This window comes from Protopterus annectens, chromosome 6.part1 (genome assembly GCF_019279795.1).
Source record: "Protopterus annectens isolate FY-2018-M chromosome 6.part1, PAN1.0, whole genome shotgun sequence".
Lineage (NCBI taxonomy): Eukaryota > Metazoa > Chordata > Ceratodontiformes > Protopteridae > Protopterus > Protopterus annectens.
The window spans coordinates 59,141,056-59,156,560 of record NC_056738.1 but is presented as its reverse complement, the minus strand read 5'-3'; the positions used below and the strand labels follow the sequence as shown (position 1 = coordinate 59,156,560).

Genomic DNA, 15,505 nt, shown 5'->3' with positions numbered 1-15,505 from the left:
TACTATATTTTTCATCCTGACATCAGACAGTAATATCTTCCAGTTATTTTGTATTATATTCTTTAAATATTTAAAATCAGTACTAAAAGTAAAGGGTATCCTAACCTTACATATATTTCTCTGTCCCTTATTAATTGAATCTCCAGTATTCTTTGAACCTTCTTCTACCTTTCCCATCTCTCATGGACTTAACCCTTTCTGATGCTTCCCTTTCCTGATGCTTCCCTAACTTCCCTACTTTTGTAACCATGTTCTAACAAATTATTCTCTGTTACATTTATATGATGTAAAAAAATCATTTTCCTTACTACAATGCTGGGAAGTTCTCAGAAGCTGATTATCCATGCCATTCTTAAAAATATGGTGGGGGTGCATGCTACTCCTATCCAATAGAGCATTTTTCCAGCATGACTTATAGTATAACCAAGTGCTTATTTTACCCCCTTTATCCACTTTTAATAAAATATCAAAAAAATCTATAAAATCTACTGATGAATGCACAGTAAATCTTAAAAATGTGGTGGTTGTCTCTAAATAATTAACAAAAGCATCTAGTTGTTGTGTATCCCCTTTCCACAAAAAAAAGGCATACACAAATCTGCGATATAAGCCCATATATGCTAGCCACGGATTTTCTTCAATCAAAATGTATCGTCTCCCATTCAGCTAGAACCAGGTTTGCATCTACTTTATAGAATTCTGTCTTTAATAAAATGTTCATGCTCAGTTAAACACTTCTCCAATGTTGAGTTGCCTCACAAGGTATTCCTAAATGCAAGGCTTTGACATTCAGAGTCACAAACAAGTCATCTGGCTTTACATTTACAGCTTTTATTTTTGGACAGTAAGCCATAGCAAGCTGTTAATTAGCTCCAGCAGAAGGCACTATAGAAGAGTGGTGGGAAGCTGTTAAACACTTTGTTCAGACTGTTAAAACACTTCAGTTGGACTTTAGAAAACACAAGTCTAAATGAAGTGTTTACCAGCTTCCCACTGCTCTTTTGTAGTGACTGCAGATTGCATTTCATGCTCTAGTTTGTGATTACAGTTAGCTTAACTGTAGTAAGAGGTAATTAATAAAACCTTAAGAACCTTTCCAGTGTCGTCATAGTGCTTGACAAGTGTGCATTTTCCCCAAATTCAGAACATAATCACAGTAACGCATGCACTGTAAGTCATTATCTTTTAAAAATAAGACATAAAATGCATCAGAGAACATCTAGACCCTGGCAGCATCCACTACTTGGGTTGGAGAAGCAGAGTTTGGCATAGGGTATATTTAGCTGGCTAGCTTTGGGTGGTAAGAGCAAGGTGGCATATTGTGAATATATATCTGTGATCAACAAATTAAAATGTGTTACTGTATTCTCCTTGTCAGATGGCTACACATATGGTAACTGTCTTTTAGGGAGGGGGTGAAAAGCCATTCTGGGTGATGGCAGCAACTTGAAATATATGACTGAGGCTATTTATTCATTGACTTTCATCCTGATCTAACATCAGAATGATACACAAAAAAAGGTGAAAATGTTTTCTTTTGTCTTGATAAGGAGGTGACACTATTTTAAGATATGATTTGTGTATCCCTTGCAAGCATTTATTTTCTCAGTTTATTGGGCACTACTCTTTTGTCAACTCCGATCATTAAGTCTTGGGCACAACTTAGTATTATTTTTTTTCTTTGAAGGAAAAACTGAATTTCTTTAGTTATTCATGATTTTGTCCATGCCATAATTATAACAAAAGACTGGGAAAAATATAAAATATAACCTCACCGCATATAAAATCTCATGGCTTCTGTAGCCCATGCAGCCTGCAGACTACAGCTTAATTCTGTTAATTCCCCCACAGTTATTACATCACAGTCTTGGCCATTTAGGGAGTGGTGAGAGGATGCAGGAAGAAAACGAAGAGGAAGAATGAATTATTGTCTGTAGCTACAATTTTTGATTAGGCCATATTTGCTCAAAATGTTTGAAAATGTTTCAGATCAAAGCATCTAAAACCCGATGGCTTCTGGGTTGGGGGTTGCTGAGGCCTCTGGCTTAGTTTGATTATTTCCTCTCATTTATTATGGTGTAATTATGGACAGTAAGGATATATTGAAACAATGCAGGAAAAATCTGAAGAGCACAACAAAGTATGTGAAAATAAATAAAAGAGTAATCTAAATGGTGTGGTAAGGCCAGGATGATGGCAAAGTACAGGGCACACTGGGGCAACAGTGGACAGAATGGGGTTCATGCAGTCCTTTTCCAAGGGTTTCATTTCACCAAAAGCCAGAGTCAAAATATTCAGTACTGCCAGGGACTGACCCATTTAAGTACACCACACAGCTTATCAAAAGATTTGTTACTCTCCATAAAACATTTCATAACACTGCAACACCTGGATAAGAAAAAAGTATGCATGATGCTTGGTTTTGTCAGATGTCTGGTATACAACAATCCTTTTGATTGTGTATTATACCTGGTTGTATAATAGTGCTAAATATGCCCTTGCAGGCACTACTCAACCTGTTTAACTTAACTTATGGTACTGGCTTTGTCACTGATGAGAAGTACATGGCAGTTGTGATGCCTATTGATAAGGGTGGCCTTACAACTGACCTGGGTAGTTAAAGTCCAGTCAGCCTTAGAAAGCCTCATCTGCAAAACCATGAGGTGTGTCATAACTAACCTCATAAACTGTGAAATCAAGACCCTTGTTTGACTTGACCCCCAACATTTTTGCTTGGTAAAGGGTAGTACCTGTCTAATTAACCTGGTAAAATTCTTCAGAAGAGTTACAGAGATTGTAGAAGTTTATGACAGTGTATCTTGAACTAGTGACTATCTTCAGCACCATTCCCTATGCTGGCATCATGTAAACACTAATTGCTTTAAAAATCAACACATCTGTGGTACGTCGGATAACAAACTGGCTGAAGGACAGAGCCCATGCAGTGCGAGTTGCAGATGCCTCATCAGTAAGTATGAAAGTGACCAGTGGTATCTCTTAGGGCTCAGTGCTGGGACCTCTTGTTTTGGTATTTACTCTTCTGGCACTAAAACTTTGCATATAACTGCATATTAGAGGTTATTAAGTCACTCTATGATACCCAAACTCTCGGTGTGCTAAACATTAGCTCAGACTAAATACTAAAAAGGTTAGTGTCACTTTTCATACACAGCCCCTCCCCTCATCATACTGCATAACTCACACATCACTACAAAATGAACATTTTGTCAGGGACTTAGAAACTTGGGTTGATAACACCCCCCCCCCCCTTTTGACCATCATGTGACAACTGTAATCAGGAAATACTTTTATTTAGTCAACATACTTGCCATCGGAATATCATCACAATCTAAAGAGACAAGCACTACCTTATAGTCAGCATTGATTAGGCCAATTATGAAGTACAGCACCTCCTTTGGGATGTATCTCGCTAAGCATATCAAACGATTAAAAAGACTCCAAAGGCTCCTAAGCTACCAGGAGAGACAGGAAACTCTCTCCCTTTATTCAGTGTCTTGCAGACTTTTGACGGGAAATCTGTCTTTCTTACTGCACTATTGGAGACTTAGTTGTCCTGGACTTCCTGTTTTTCCACAAGTCCAGTATCTTCACCATTATTTGAACCAGGGACCTAAATTTTTACCAACAGATAAATACAGCACAGTACTGAAGTCAGCACCTCCCAATCCTTTAGAATAAACTTCCACAACATATTAAGCAGTGCAATTCAATACCTTACTTTAAACATAACATAGTGACTGGATGGGTAAATTTGCTCTGTGCTGTATCGGTCCTCCTGGAAAAAGAAGGTGCTACCTAAGGGAGAGTGCTGACAAGGCATGAATGGTCATAATATTAGTTGGCCTTGAAATATCTATGAATTTAAACTGTTTTTATGGCTTACTCCAATAGTTTGTTGCCTCTGTATACACTCAATGATTCTGAACAGCATAAAGTGGTTGTAAGAGAATGAATGACTAAATAATTGGGTCTATATTAGAACACCGAACTTTCAAAATTTTGAGTGTTCTAATATCGAATCCTATTATTCGAAAATTTAAAACATCGAACATACAGAACAAAACACATACGCACAACACAAGCACACCAAACAAACAGCAATCCACACACATACACCTAAACTCTTAAACCTAACCCTACACTAAACTATACATACATCACTAACTATCCACTTACCTTAACCCAAACCCTAACCCTAAGGTCCGTCACTATCACGCAGTCACCTTACCCGTCCCTAACCCTAACTCACCTACCCCACCCTAACCCTCACGTCCAGACAATCACACACTTACCTGACCCATGCCCTAACCCTAACCCGCTCTAACCCTTACGTTCACACAATCGCACACTTACCTGAACCTGACCCGTAACTTTCCACCACAGTGCTGAAAATACCAAAGCAACAGAAACGGACAACCAAATTCTTTCCCTAGGAAAAAATTTGTTTTTCTATTTCTTCAATATTTTCAGCGTTCACTGAAAATGGGTAAGTATTAGAACACTCAAAATTATGAACATTCGGTGTTCTAATATAGACCCAAATAATTAAATACAACAATATGATTACTACATTATAAGTCGGTCTAGCTCCAGTGAAATGTACCTCTGTGGAAAATTTTGCCTAAAATATGCTCTTAGACAGGAGAGTGAAAGCCTATCCTGGTACTCAGTGGGTGAAAGGCAAAAACAAGCAAGTCTGCACCAACTTATAGAAATTAAACTTTATTTGTAAAACATACATCTCAACTGTACAAAGTAGATACATGAATTCAATGTTTTATTTGTCGTTAATAAGTTGGTGTCTTTACTACTAATGATCCTGGCTTGTACTGCTATTGATCCTGGCTTGTGTCTGAAAAGGGTCAATTGAATAGCTCACTTACTGGGTAAACAAACAGTAATCAGTCGATAAACAAGTAAACAAACTATCCAGAATTTTGTATAAGATACCTGATCTTGCCTCCAATTTTTGCTCCATCCCTCGTAAAATATTTGATTTTTTGGTAAATCACTCAGGATCATACATATCAATTCTCCAACATTTTGCAGAATGTCCACATTATTGTCTCATGTTTTAGGTCTGTTCTTCATAAACTTTGACAAACCATTCAGGATTGTGCTCACTAAATAATGCAACATCTGAATCTGAGACTTCATATCCTTCAGAAAATGAATGCTAGTGCAAAACCCATTATTCTAGCTGCTTTCTAAGTTTATAACAGCAATATTAAAAATCTGTTCCTTGATTTTGGCCCTTTATTCCCCCATCAATTTTGGCTTTGTCCTGATTTCTTAAGCAAAAGTTGAGAGGTATGTAAAGGATTACAGATGGTCACTAATGCCAGACATTAAAGTTTCATACTTTTATTGTTCAGAAAATGCATGTTGATGTGAAACCTGTTCCATTAAAATATTAAAATGAATAAGTAATAGTTAAAACATTCACCATCCATGGGACCAGATGACATCCCGGGCTGTGTACTACATGAACTACAAAATGAACTGACACCTCACCTAAGTGTCATGTTTAATCATAGCCTCATCTCAGGCTTTGTGCCCGCTGAGTGGCGCACAGCTACAGTTATCCCACTCCACAAGGGGGGATCCACCTTGGATCCTGGGAACTATTGCCCCATCAGTCTGACGAGCCTTATCTGCAAGGCCATGGAACGTTTTATCATGGAACTTATAAACAAAGACATTGGCAAACTTCAATCACTGGACCTCACCGAGTTTGGGTTCGTGAAGGGCCAATCTTGTTTCCTGAACCTGATTGACTTCTTTGAATCAGACTCCAGAGATGTAGATGAGGGTAAGGTGGTCCACACAGCCTATCTGGACCTCGCCAAGGCCTTCGACATCATCCCCCACTCTGGAATAATAGATAAACCTACTAAGCTGGACATTAATCCCTACCTCACTTGATGGGTTGCCAACTGGCTTACTGACAGAACACACACTGTAAAAGTAGCCAACTCCAAATCCAGCTCCAGACAAGTGGCAAGTGGAGTAACTCAGGGTTCAGTCCTGGGACCACTATTGTTTGGCATCTACTTCTCTGAAGTACAGGCCAACACTAAGAGACTCTGGCTAACAAAGTTTGCAGATGACTGCAAACTGGGAGCCATTATTGAATCCCCAAATGATGTGGATATTCTACAAAAGGACCTTACAGAAACAGATGTTTGGTGCCAGAGCCATGGGCTCAAGCTCAATGCCAAAAAATGTATAGTTATCCCCTGTGGGAAAAAACATGTACCCATAAATTACCAAATAGGTGGCAGTACACTAAACACCGAAAGTGTGATAAGAGACTTAGGGACACAGGTTAACCTTTGATAACCACATCGCCACAACAGTCAGGAAATCCTTCTATGTGGTACACCTCATCACCACTGTACTCATCCCTCATTAGACCCATTATAGAATATAACGCCTCGTTTGGTAAGTATATCTCAGGACATTTGCAACAACTGGAAAGGCCACAGAAATACCTCACTAAAAGACTCATAGGCCTAAAGCAGATGCCCTATGCTGACCGTCCAAAAAAAACTCCAGCTATACTCTGTCGCATATCGTCTACTCAGAGGCAATCTCTGTTTTACATACAAGGCCATGTCAAACCCAGAGCTGTTGGACATGCTACACTTAAAGAAATACCAATCCCTCAGAGCCACGTGCTCCATGGATCTAAACCTTGTCATCACAATGAACAAAACATGCTGGAGGGATAGGTTCCTGACTCAGAGACTCCACAGACTCTAGAATAGACTGCCCATACATGTCAAGCAGAGCGCCTCTTTGACCCTCTTCAAAAGGAAACTTGATGATTGGATGGGAGATAAGAAATTCACCCTGGGGATCACCTCAGTTTGCCCGCTAGACAGGGGTCCAGGGAAGTAAATATTGTGGGAAGGAATAGCCAGGGAATTGTTATGACTAGGCTTGTATGGGCCCTAGGGCTGATAGCCTAGTACCAGCCTATGAACTTATGAAAAATTGTCCCTAGTTTTGAGCTTTCATTCCCCTGTTATTTTTTGTTTTATCCAAAAGTCTTGAAAAAGATGTTGATAAGCATATGGTCAAGGCATATGATTGAATTTCTGTAACTTAAATGTTTTGTACTGAGATCGTGGTACACTGTAGATTAGGGGATTTATACTTTCCCCACTCCCCACTACTGTGCAATCTTGGAGTTGCCATATATAATTAGCAGGGGCAGGAATGGAGGCATTTCCCCCTCTGCAAAAGCACAGTTTTGTTACTTTTATAGTTTTCAGAGATACATAATTTCAGTCATACAACCTCAACCATATGCAACGTTTCGTAACTTCGATGTGCTAATATGGATATATATATATATATATATATATATATATATATATATATATATATATATATATATATATATATATGTTGCTAATGTAAGTACTGAGATTACATAGCTGTAAGTAATACATAATGCAGCATGTCTTTAGGGCTGGCATAGATACAGTGCATTTGGGGCTCTTGTTGTAGGTCTGAGACCTGATAGGGTAAGTTCTGAAACAAAAAGTTAAGTATGACTGGGAGAAATAAATACTAAGTCTGAAATTGTTCTCTGTCAGGGTATTTCCCCTTCCTCAAAGTATGTAGTTCTCTAAATTAGTTTTTATTAGTAGCAAGGGAGTGGGGATTGAGTGGAGCTTGTCCCACTGTGAAAAATACTTTAAATATTTAAGAGAGAGTTTCTCACTTTGCTGTTACATCTGGAAAACCGCACTTAATTTTTTGCATTTCAGGAATAACATTTGGAGTCTCACATTTCCAGCAGGACATTGTGCAGAACTCCTATATGTTTTGAGAGCTAGCTAATGTTCTAACTTGCAAACTGCTTGTTTTTTATCTTGTTTTATGAAGGTAGGGCTTTAATTATTGAATATCTGACAGGCATCCTGCTAACTGTTTTGCAGAGGTCATTCATGTTCTGATTACATTTGTAAGCATTCCTATGGCATGCTACTCTACTTAGAAGACTTACAGGCTGGACTTTATAATTGCTTTTATAGAAGGCTAAGTGAATGCAGTTCATGTTACTGTTAGTTCATACTGATTATACCATGACCCCCCATTAATATTCCAATACGTGCATGCTGATTGGCCAGGATGCACGTTGTAAATCGACTTATACTAATGGAAAAAGGTCCGGTCGCCCGGACTTTTTCCATTAGTATAAGTCTCTTTTAAAACACTGTTTCGCTATGTTAAAAGAGATTAATATAGCGACACAGGTTTAAAAAAAGCCACAGAGATCTCCGTTGCTTTTTTTAAAGCTGTCTCGCTATGTTAAACTCCTTTAACATAGAGACACAGTGTGTAAAAAGCAACGGAGATCTCGCTTTCTCCGTTGCTTTTTTTTAAAACCTGTCTCGCTATGTTAAATGGGTTTAACATAGCGTGACAGCTTTAAAATAAGCAACGGAGATCTCTGTTGCTTATTTTAAAGCTGTCTCGCTATGTTAAACCCATTTAACATAGCGAGACAGGTTTAAAAAAAAAGCAATGGAGAAAGCAAGATCTCTGTTGCTTTTTACTGTTTCGCTATGTTAAATAGGTTTAACATAGCGAGACAGCTTTAAAATAATCGATGGACATCTCCGTTGCTTATTTTAAAGCTGTCTCGCTATGTTAAACCCATTTAACATAGCGAAACAGAAAAAAGCAACGGAGATCTTGTTTTCTCCGTTGCTTTTGGCCACAGCTCTGATGTACTGCATAGGCATGCGCAGTACATCAGAACTGCCGCGGATACCAGACAGCTGCGGAAGGGCAACAAAGAGGCATTATACAATGCCATTATTTAAGAAAAGTAATTATTTATTTTTTTAAATATTCATAGTATAATAGCAATAACCCATTTCTGGGTATGGGTAATGCGGGATTTACCCATGGTTGTCTTTGTTTGGTCCCTCGGGCTTTGCCCTCGGGACCAAACCACACCAACCGTGGGTAAATCCCGCATTACCCTCACCCAGGCGTGGGTTATTGCTATAATAACATAGCTCTAGAATTATTGTTCTAAAACAGCCCTACTTTGCTTTTTGCATTATATCCTGTGTGTATTCACTGAAGTATACAGCTGTTATCACTGGACTTAGAGGCTGCATGCTACTGCTGTTAGTTTGTGGTTTTACAGAGTTGATACTGTATGCACTATAATCAATTTTAATTATAATGTGTGCAATATAATTAATTTTACTCTCCAGCTCTATTCCTTGCATGATCTTCACTTCACATTCTTGTAACCTTTGCACTAATTCTGCCTTATTTAACTTTAATTTTCAGTTTGCACAGGTTTCTTTCCTGAGTGACCCCCCCCCCCCACACACACACCTGGGATTCACTGCATAAAGCAATTTCTACCTTCTCCACTGAAGCTGGCTATCTTAACTAAGTAAAACCTCTGGGAAGCAAGAACCTGACTCCCTCCAGCTTTTCAATTGTAATAGGTGAACTACAATTTAGTTTTTGTAAACTGTTGAGGCTTAATGGTGTATGCACAACAACAGTGAAGGGATCTAGCCAATTGCCACTAGATTGGGCTATACTACTTTGAATCAACCTTACACTCGCACAGTGTTCCAGTCCCAAGCATTTACTTTTAATTTGGTAAAGTAATTTCGCTCCCTCCTTATTGACTTCATTTGCTAGTTTACCCCTAGGATCCAATTAAAATTAGCCTGAAAATTGGTGTAAAATTTAAAAAGAATAAAACAAATTATAGTACAGCCAAAAACATTGCTTACATACAATCATACAAACCAAACCAAAAGCCCAAGGTAACTCTTAGAGTCAGTGTTAGCCCTGCTCCACTCGGCTCGCTCCACTCCCTTCTCTGCCCCCAAATTCCACCCACCCCCACTAGTGCTAAATTTAAACCAGACTTTGCCACTCCCTTGCCACTCCCCTCCTGCAAAGTACCAATAAGTGCCTCACACATCATTGAGCAACCCTGCCCCCTTAACCCATTTCCTTCTCTCTCATTCTTCCACACCCTGTTAGCACAGTCAGCCATCAAATTTGGCCCGCCCCCTATCAAAATGCAAACAAACAAAAAAACACTAATTACCCAAATGCCTATACTGTTTCTATTTCATCATCCCACTGCCTACGAACAAAGACTTGACCATGGTGTTCACTACCCAAATGGTCAAACAAACACCCACGACTTCACACATAACACCAAACACTTTACCTTCTCCAGCACACTGAATATAACACCCTCTATAAAATACCACCCCTGTACAGCCACAAAACATAATCCTAAAGACAAAGACTATATAAAGCTTATAAACAAATTCCTAAAGCTCAGAATATCCTGTCACTATAACCTTATAACACATGGAGACATTCATCCCAACCCTGGCCCACCCACACCCAATAACCTCTACTCCTCTACCACAACCCCCACAGTCAAGCTACCCATGAATACTCCCACTAGTTCCCTCCTAGCATTTCACCTAAATATTAGAAGTATTAACAATAAGATTCCCAACCTACACACCCTCCTAGCAGCCCACTCCCCAGACATTATGTGTCTTATGGAAACCTGGCTAAAACCAAGTACTACTGACAATGAGCTAATACCTCCAGAATACAATATCTACCGGTTAGACCATGCTACAAGGAAAGGAGGTGGGATAGCAGTCCTTTACAAAAATACTCTAACCATTAATAGAGACACCATTCAACCTCCCCAATTCAGTAACGCGGAACTCCTCATAACCAAGCTACAGATTAATCAAAACAAACACTTGATCATCATCTGTGCATACATTCCACCAGGCAACAACCAAAATACCCTAGAAAATCTCCTTTAGTGGTTATCCACTACCTATCCCTAAGAAGCCATAGTTCTTGGTGATTTTAACACTGCCTGGCACCCCTGCTCCTCCGATCCCCCCCCCCTCACTCATATAAACTTATCTGGGTTTAAACAGACCATAACCCCTCCCACTAGGATAAACAAACCAACCAACCAACAAGGAAAGTATTCTAGACTGGATCCTAGTTAATAACCAACCCAAGCTGTACACAGCTGGTACTCTCCCTGATGACCTCAGCAACCATTGTCTAACCTATATCATAAAACATAAGGCAGGAAACCCTCACCAGCCCAAATATAAAACATTTAGAAACAGGAAAAACTTTGATGATGCTATATTCCAAAATTAATTAAAAGCAGTTGACTGGTCAAAACTAAAAAATCTAACATTAGAGGAGGCCATAGATCACTTTAACACCAAATTGCTAAGTATCCTTGATTCCCATGCTCCAGCACGTACAATAAAAACTAGATCAAACACAGCACCATGGCTCACAAATGATACCAAAGCTAAAATCAAAACTAGAAACAGAGCCTGGACCAGCTGGAGAACAACCAAAGCCCCACTTGACCATCTAAAATATTGTCAACTCAGGAATGATGCAAAAAAAATCTATTTTACTGGATAAAATCTCCTACAAAAACACCACAACAACCCTCAAAAGTTCTGGGCAGGCTTAAATCAACTACTTTGTCCAGGTCACTCCACCATCCCAACCCAGGCTAACTACAGCCATAGTTCCCCAGAGACCATAGCTAGCGCCTTTAATAACTTTTTCACTTAAACAATCTAATCCCTAGCAAATCAACTAACCCCCTCTAACTTAAACCACATGCCTAATCTACCTAATAATCACCCGGAATTTAGCTTCCAGCCAATATCCACTAGTTTTATCAAAACACCTCTAAAAAAACTAAAACCTACCACCCTCGCTGCTGACCTCCTCCCTGCAGAGTACCTACAAATAGCTACAGATGCCATTGCATATCTATCTTCATCAACACAACCTTATCCGAAAATGCTATCCCCTCCCTCTGAAAAATATCTCATGTCATCCCACTCCATAAAGGTGGTAGCTCCTCAGACATATCCAACTAAAGACCCATTGCCATTCTTTTCCCACTAGCCAAAATAATGGAGAAATGTGTACACAAGCACCTAATGCAATACCTTTCACAGAATAACTTACTTTCAGGCCATACCACAGCACCACCTCAGCCCTCCTTTCCTTTACTACTGCCATAAACCAAAACAGGAATGACAATAGGCTAACCTTTGCCCTCTTTTTTGACCTATCAAAAGCCTTTGACATGATCAACCATGAACTTCTCATTCTTTCACTAAAATCTATTTCCCTCAACAAGCCTGCTATCCAGTAGTTCCAGTCCTACCTGACTGGTAGACAGCAGGTGGTACTATGGCAGAGCAAACTCTCCAGCCAGTTACCTCTCACACTTGGTGTCCCTCAAGGGTCCATACTAGGTCCACTACTCTTCTCTATTTTTATCAACAACCTCCACACTGCTATCCGTAAAGCCACCTGCATTCAATGCGCAGATGATTCCACTCTCATCTTCTCAGCCACCTCCCCATCCGACTTGCAAATCTTAACCCAAAATACATTTAACACTATTGAAAACTAGCTCACCAACCAATGCCTACTTCTGAACCCCAATAAAACTAAACTTCTACTCTTATCTCCCACTAGTAGATCCACCAAACTTTCATTCTCTGTCACATCTAACAATGGTACCACTATTTCCCCAGATAATCACACCAAACTGCTAGGGGTTATCATAGACAATAATCTCAAATTTGACCTACAGGTCAACAAAACCATACAGACCATAAATAAGAAGCTTGGATCACTGTATAGAAACAAGACATTTTTAACCCCACTGGCTAGGACTGCAATTGCCCGATCACACCTACTCTCTACTCTTTTATATGCCTCGTCTGTACTCTCAAACCTCAACAAATTCGAACTAGGTAAGCTGTCCCATAGCTACAATCATATTGCCAGATTCGCCACTGGCTCCACCTATAGAACCCACCACTGCCAGAACCTTAAAAAACTAGAGTGTCTAGAACTGCCCAGCTTAATTCAATTCAATCAACTCTTAATAGCGCACATAATTTTGTACCACCCTGAGGATACCCCCTCACTTAAAAATATTATTAAGCCATATAGCAACCTAAGATCCCTACGGTCAGCCGATAAACTACTGGTCCAAACCCACAAAGCTAATAACTCTGCTGGTGAATCCCTGTTTGCCAACTTCATTGGCAAAACCTGGAATTCATTTCCACACTATATAACCCTACAATCCTCCAAAAGTCTCTTCAAAAAAAAACCTCAAACAGTATCTCAAAGTGAATTGGCTATGCCCATGTACCAACCGTGATTAAGTTATAAACTAAAAGCATATTCTGCAATTATCATAACTTGTAATTACATCACCAAGCTTTGTTTCCAATTTGATGTCTCTTACTTTTAATTGTCTGTCCATGAGAATTGTGAATCCCTACTAGGGAACACTACTAACCCATTGTATATAATCACTTTGTTTTTATAATTGTTTGCTAACTTCTATGTAATCTATGTAAGTTTGTCTGTGTGGAGCTTTTCTCCCCGGGCCTTCGCTGAAAGTGGACATGTGTCCAGTCGGACTATCCCTGTAAACAAATGTAAAATAAATAAATAAATATTGGATGACACATGACTCATTCTTGCTTAGACAGCTATTGCCATTACAGTTAATGCTACAGTTGTATCTCCTAAATGCTATGTACCTGTTTTCTTTGCTATTATTAAATATTACCAAACTCAAGCTGTAAGAACAGTACAGTGACCAACCAAGTGATCATCTCACAAGGGTGAGCGACAGTGCCTGAAGAGGCAGTACTGTAATTATTACAAAAAAAATGCAAATGTATCTTTTTCATTTACAAAATACTGTACACTTTTTCAAAATATATCTTACCTGTAGGAAATCAAATACATAAGTTAAATTTAACTGAACATACATATTTTTTTACCAGTTTGTGTATTGACTGCCAGAAGCCAGTAAATATTTTATTGTTCTATACCATAAGGATTCAGAGTCTTGCTCATAATTTTTAATAAATGTGAATATGCCTTGCACTACTTCTTTCTGAAATAGTTATTAATATGTAAAAGTTTTTTTTTCATTCCTTTTTTTTCTTTTAGATATTACAACATCCTCATGCTTTAACCATTTTTGAGGATTTTGTTTATTGGACTGATAGATACACCCACCGAGTTATTCGAGCCAATAAATGGCATGGAGAAAATCAGACTGTAATGATTTATAATATTGTACAACCAATGGGAATTGTGGCTTCTCATCCAGCCAGACAACCTCCAGGTAAGTAAAGATTTGACTACTTTTCCTCTCTATGATCCTGTTAGTATTTGTTAGCATTGTTTTAGGAGCATAGTAAAGGATACAAGGTGCTCTGTTATCTGCTGAAAAGTAACAGTGGTCTACTGGGACAAAGGGTATGGTCATGTGGTACCAATATATGCCAGCATGGTATAGTCCACTAAAAATGCAGAGCAGTAAATGAGTCATGCCTTCAACCAGCCTTTAATAATCTGAGTTTTAGCTCCTTACTCATGCCAGCATTTCGGCCTTGCCCTGTTTGTTTGCCTAAGTACAAAGTTTTCAACTGTGGGATGGTATTTGCTCTTAAAAATACTAAAATGATTGGAAAATAAGTTGCCCCAGGAAGGAAAAGTGGCCCTAAACAAAGTCTACTACCCCTGAAGATTTATTGAAAAAAGTGGTTCTGAAATTTGAGCTGTAACATAGAATCAGTATTTTATTAGCTTTTAGTGTTCATGGTGCCAAACCATGGGCACATTTTGCACAACATATACCATTTAATGCTTGACTTGCTCAAGTTACATTATTATGCCCAAGTCTTTGTTTACAGTATGAAACAAAGTAAGCAATCACAATGCAAGATTCGACCATCTTTCACTGTATACTCATCAGCATATTTTTTATCTTCTTTTTCTTTTAGGTTTGAATTTGTGCTCATCAACCCCCTGTAGTCACCTGTGCCTGCTGTCTTCCTTGGGTCCAGCGTTTTACTCATGTGTTTGTCCTTCAGGATGGACTCTTATGTTAGACTTGGTGAACTGCAAAAGAGGTAATACAAAAAACAGTTACTTACTGCTGCATTTATGCATAGTTGTGCACTCATTCTACAGTTTTAGTTATTATGATTAATATGACAACAGGTATTGGGAACTAAACAAAAAACTGCAAGGAGCTACTGCTCATGATTATGAAGGAGCTGAGCAATAATCTGCAAGCAACCAGTGCTCAGGAGTATGAGGGTGCAAAATAATAATCTGAAAGGAACCAGTGCTCAGGAGTATGAGTGAGCGAAGTAATAATCTGGAAGGAGCCAGTGCTCAGGAGTATGCGGGAGTGAAGTAATAATCTGCAAGCAACCAGTGCTCAGGAGTATGAGGGTGCAAAATAATAATCTGAAAGGAACCAGTGCTCAGGAGTATGAGGGAGCGAAGTAATAATCTGGAAGGAACCAGTGCTCAGGAGTATGAGGGAGCGAAGTAATAATCTGGA

At 39.0% G+C, this 15,505-nt stretch overlaps 1 protein-coding gene across 1 annotated transcript in view; it reads left to right on the top strand.

Moving 5' to 3' along the window:
- The window catches only part of LRP2 (LDL receptor related protein 2), a 1,335,386-nt gene that overhangs the window by 537,582 nt on the left and 782,299 nt on the right, over positions 1-15,505 (top strand). Inside the window, exons 30-31 of the mRNA XM_044075346.1 lie at positions 14,098-14,275; positions 14,937-15,065. Of these exons, the coding sequence (XP_043931281.1) occupies positions 14,098-14,275; positions 14,937-15,065 (307 nt within the window). The remainder of the gene's footprint in view (positions 1-14,097; positions 14,276-14,936; positions 15,066-15,505) is intronic.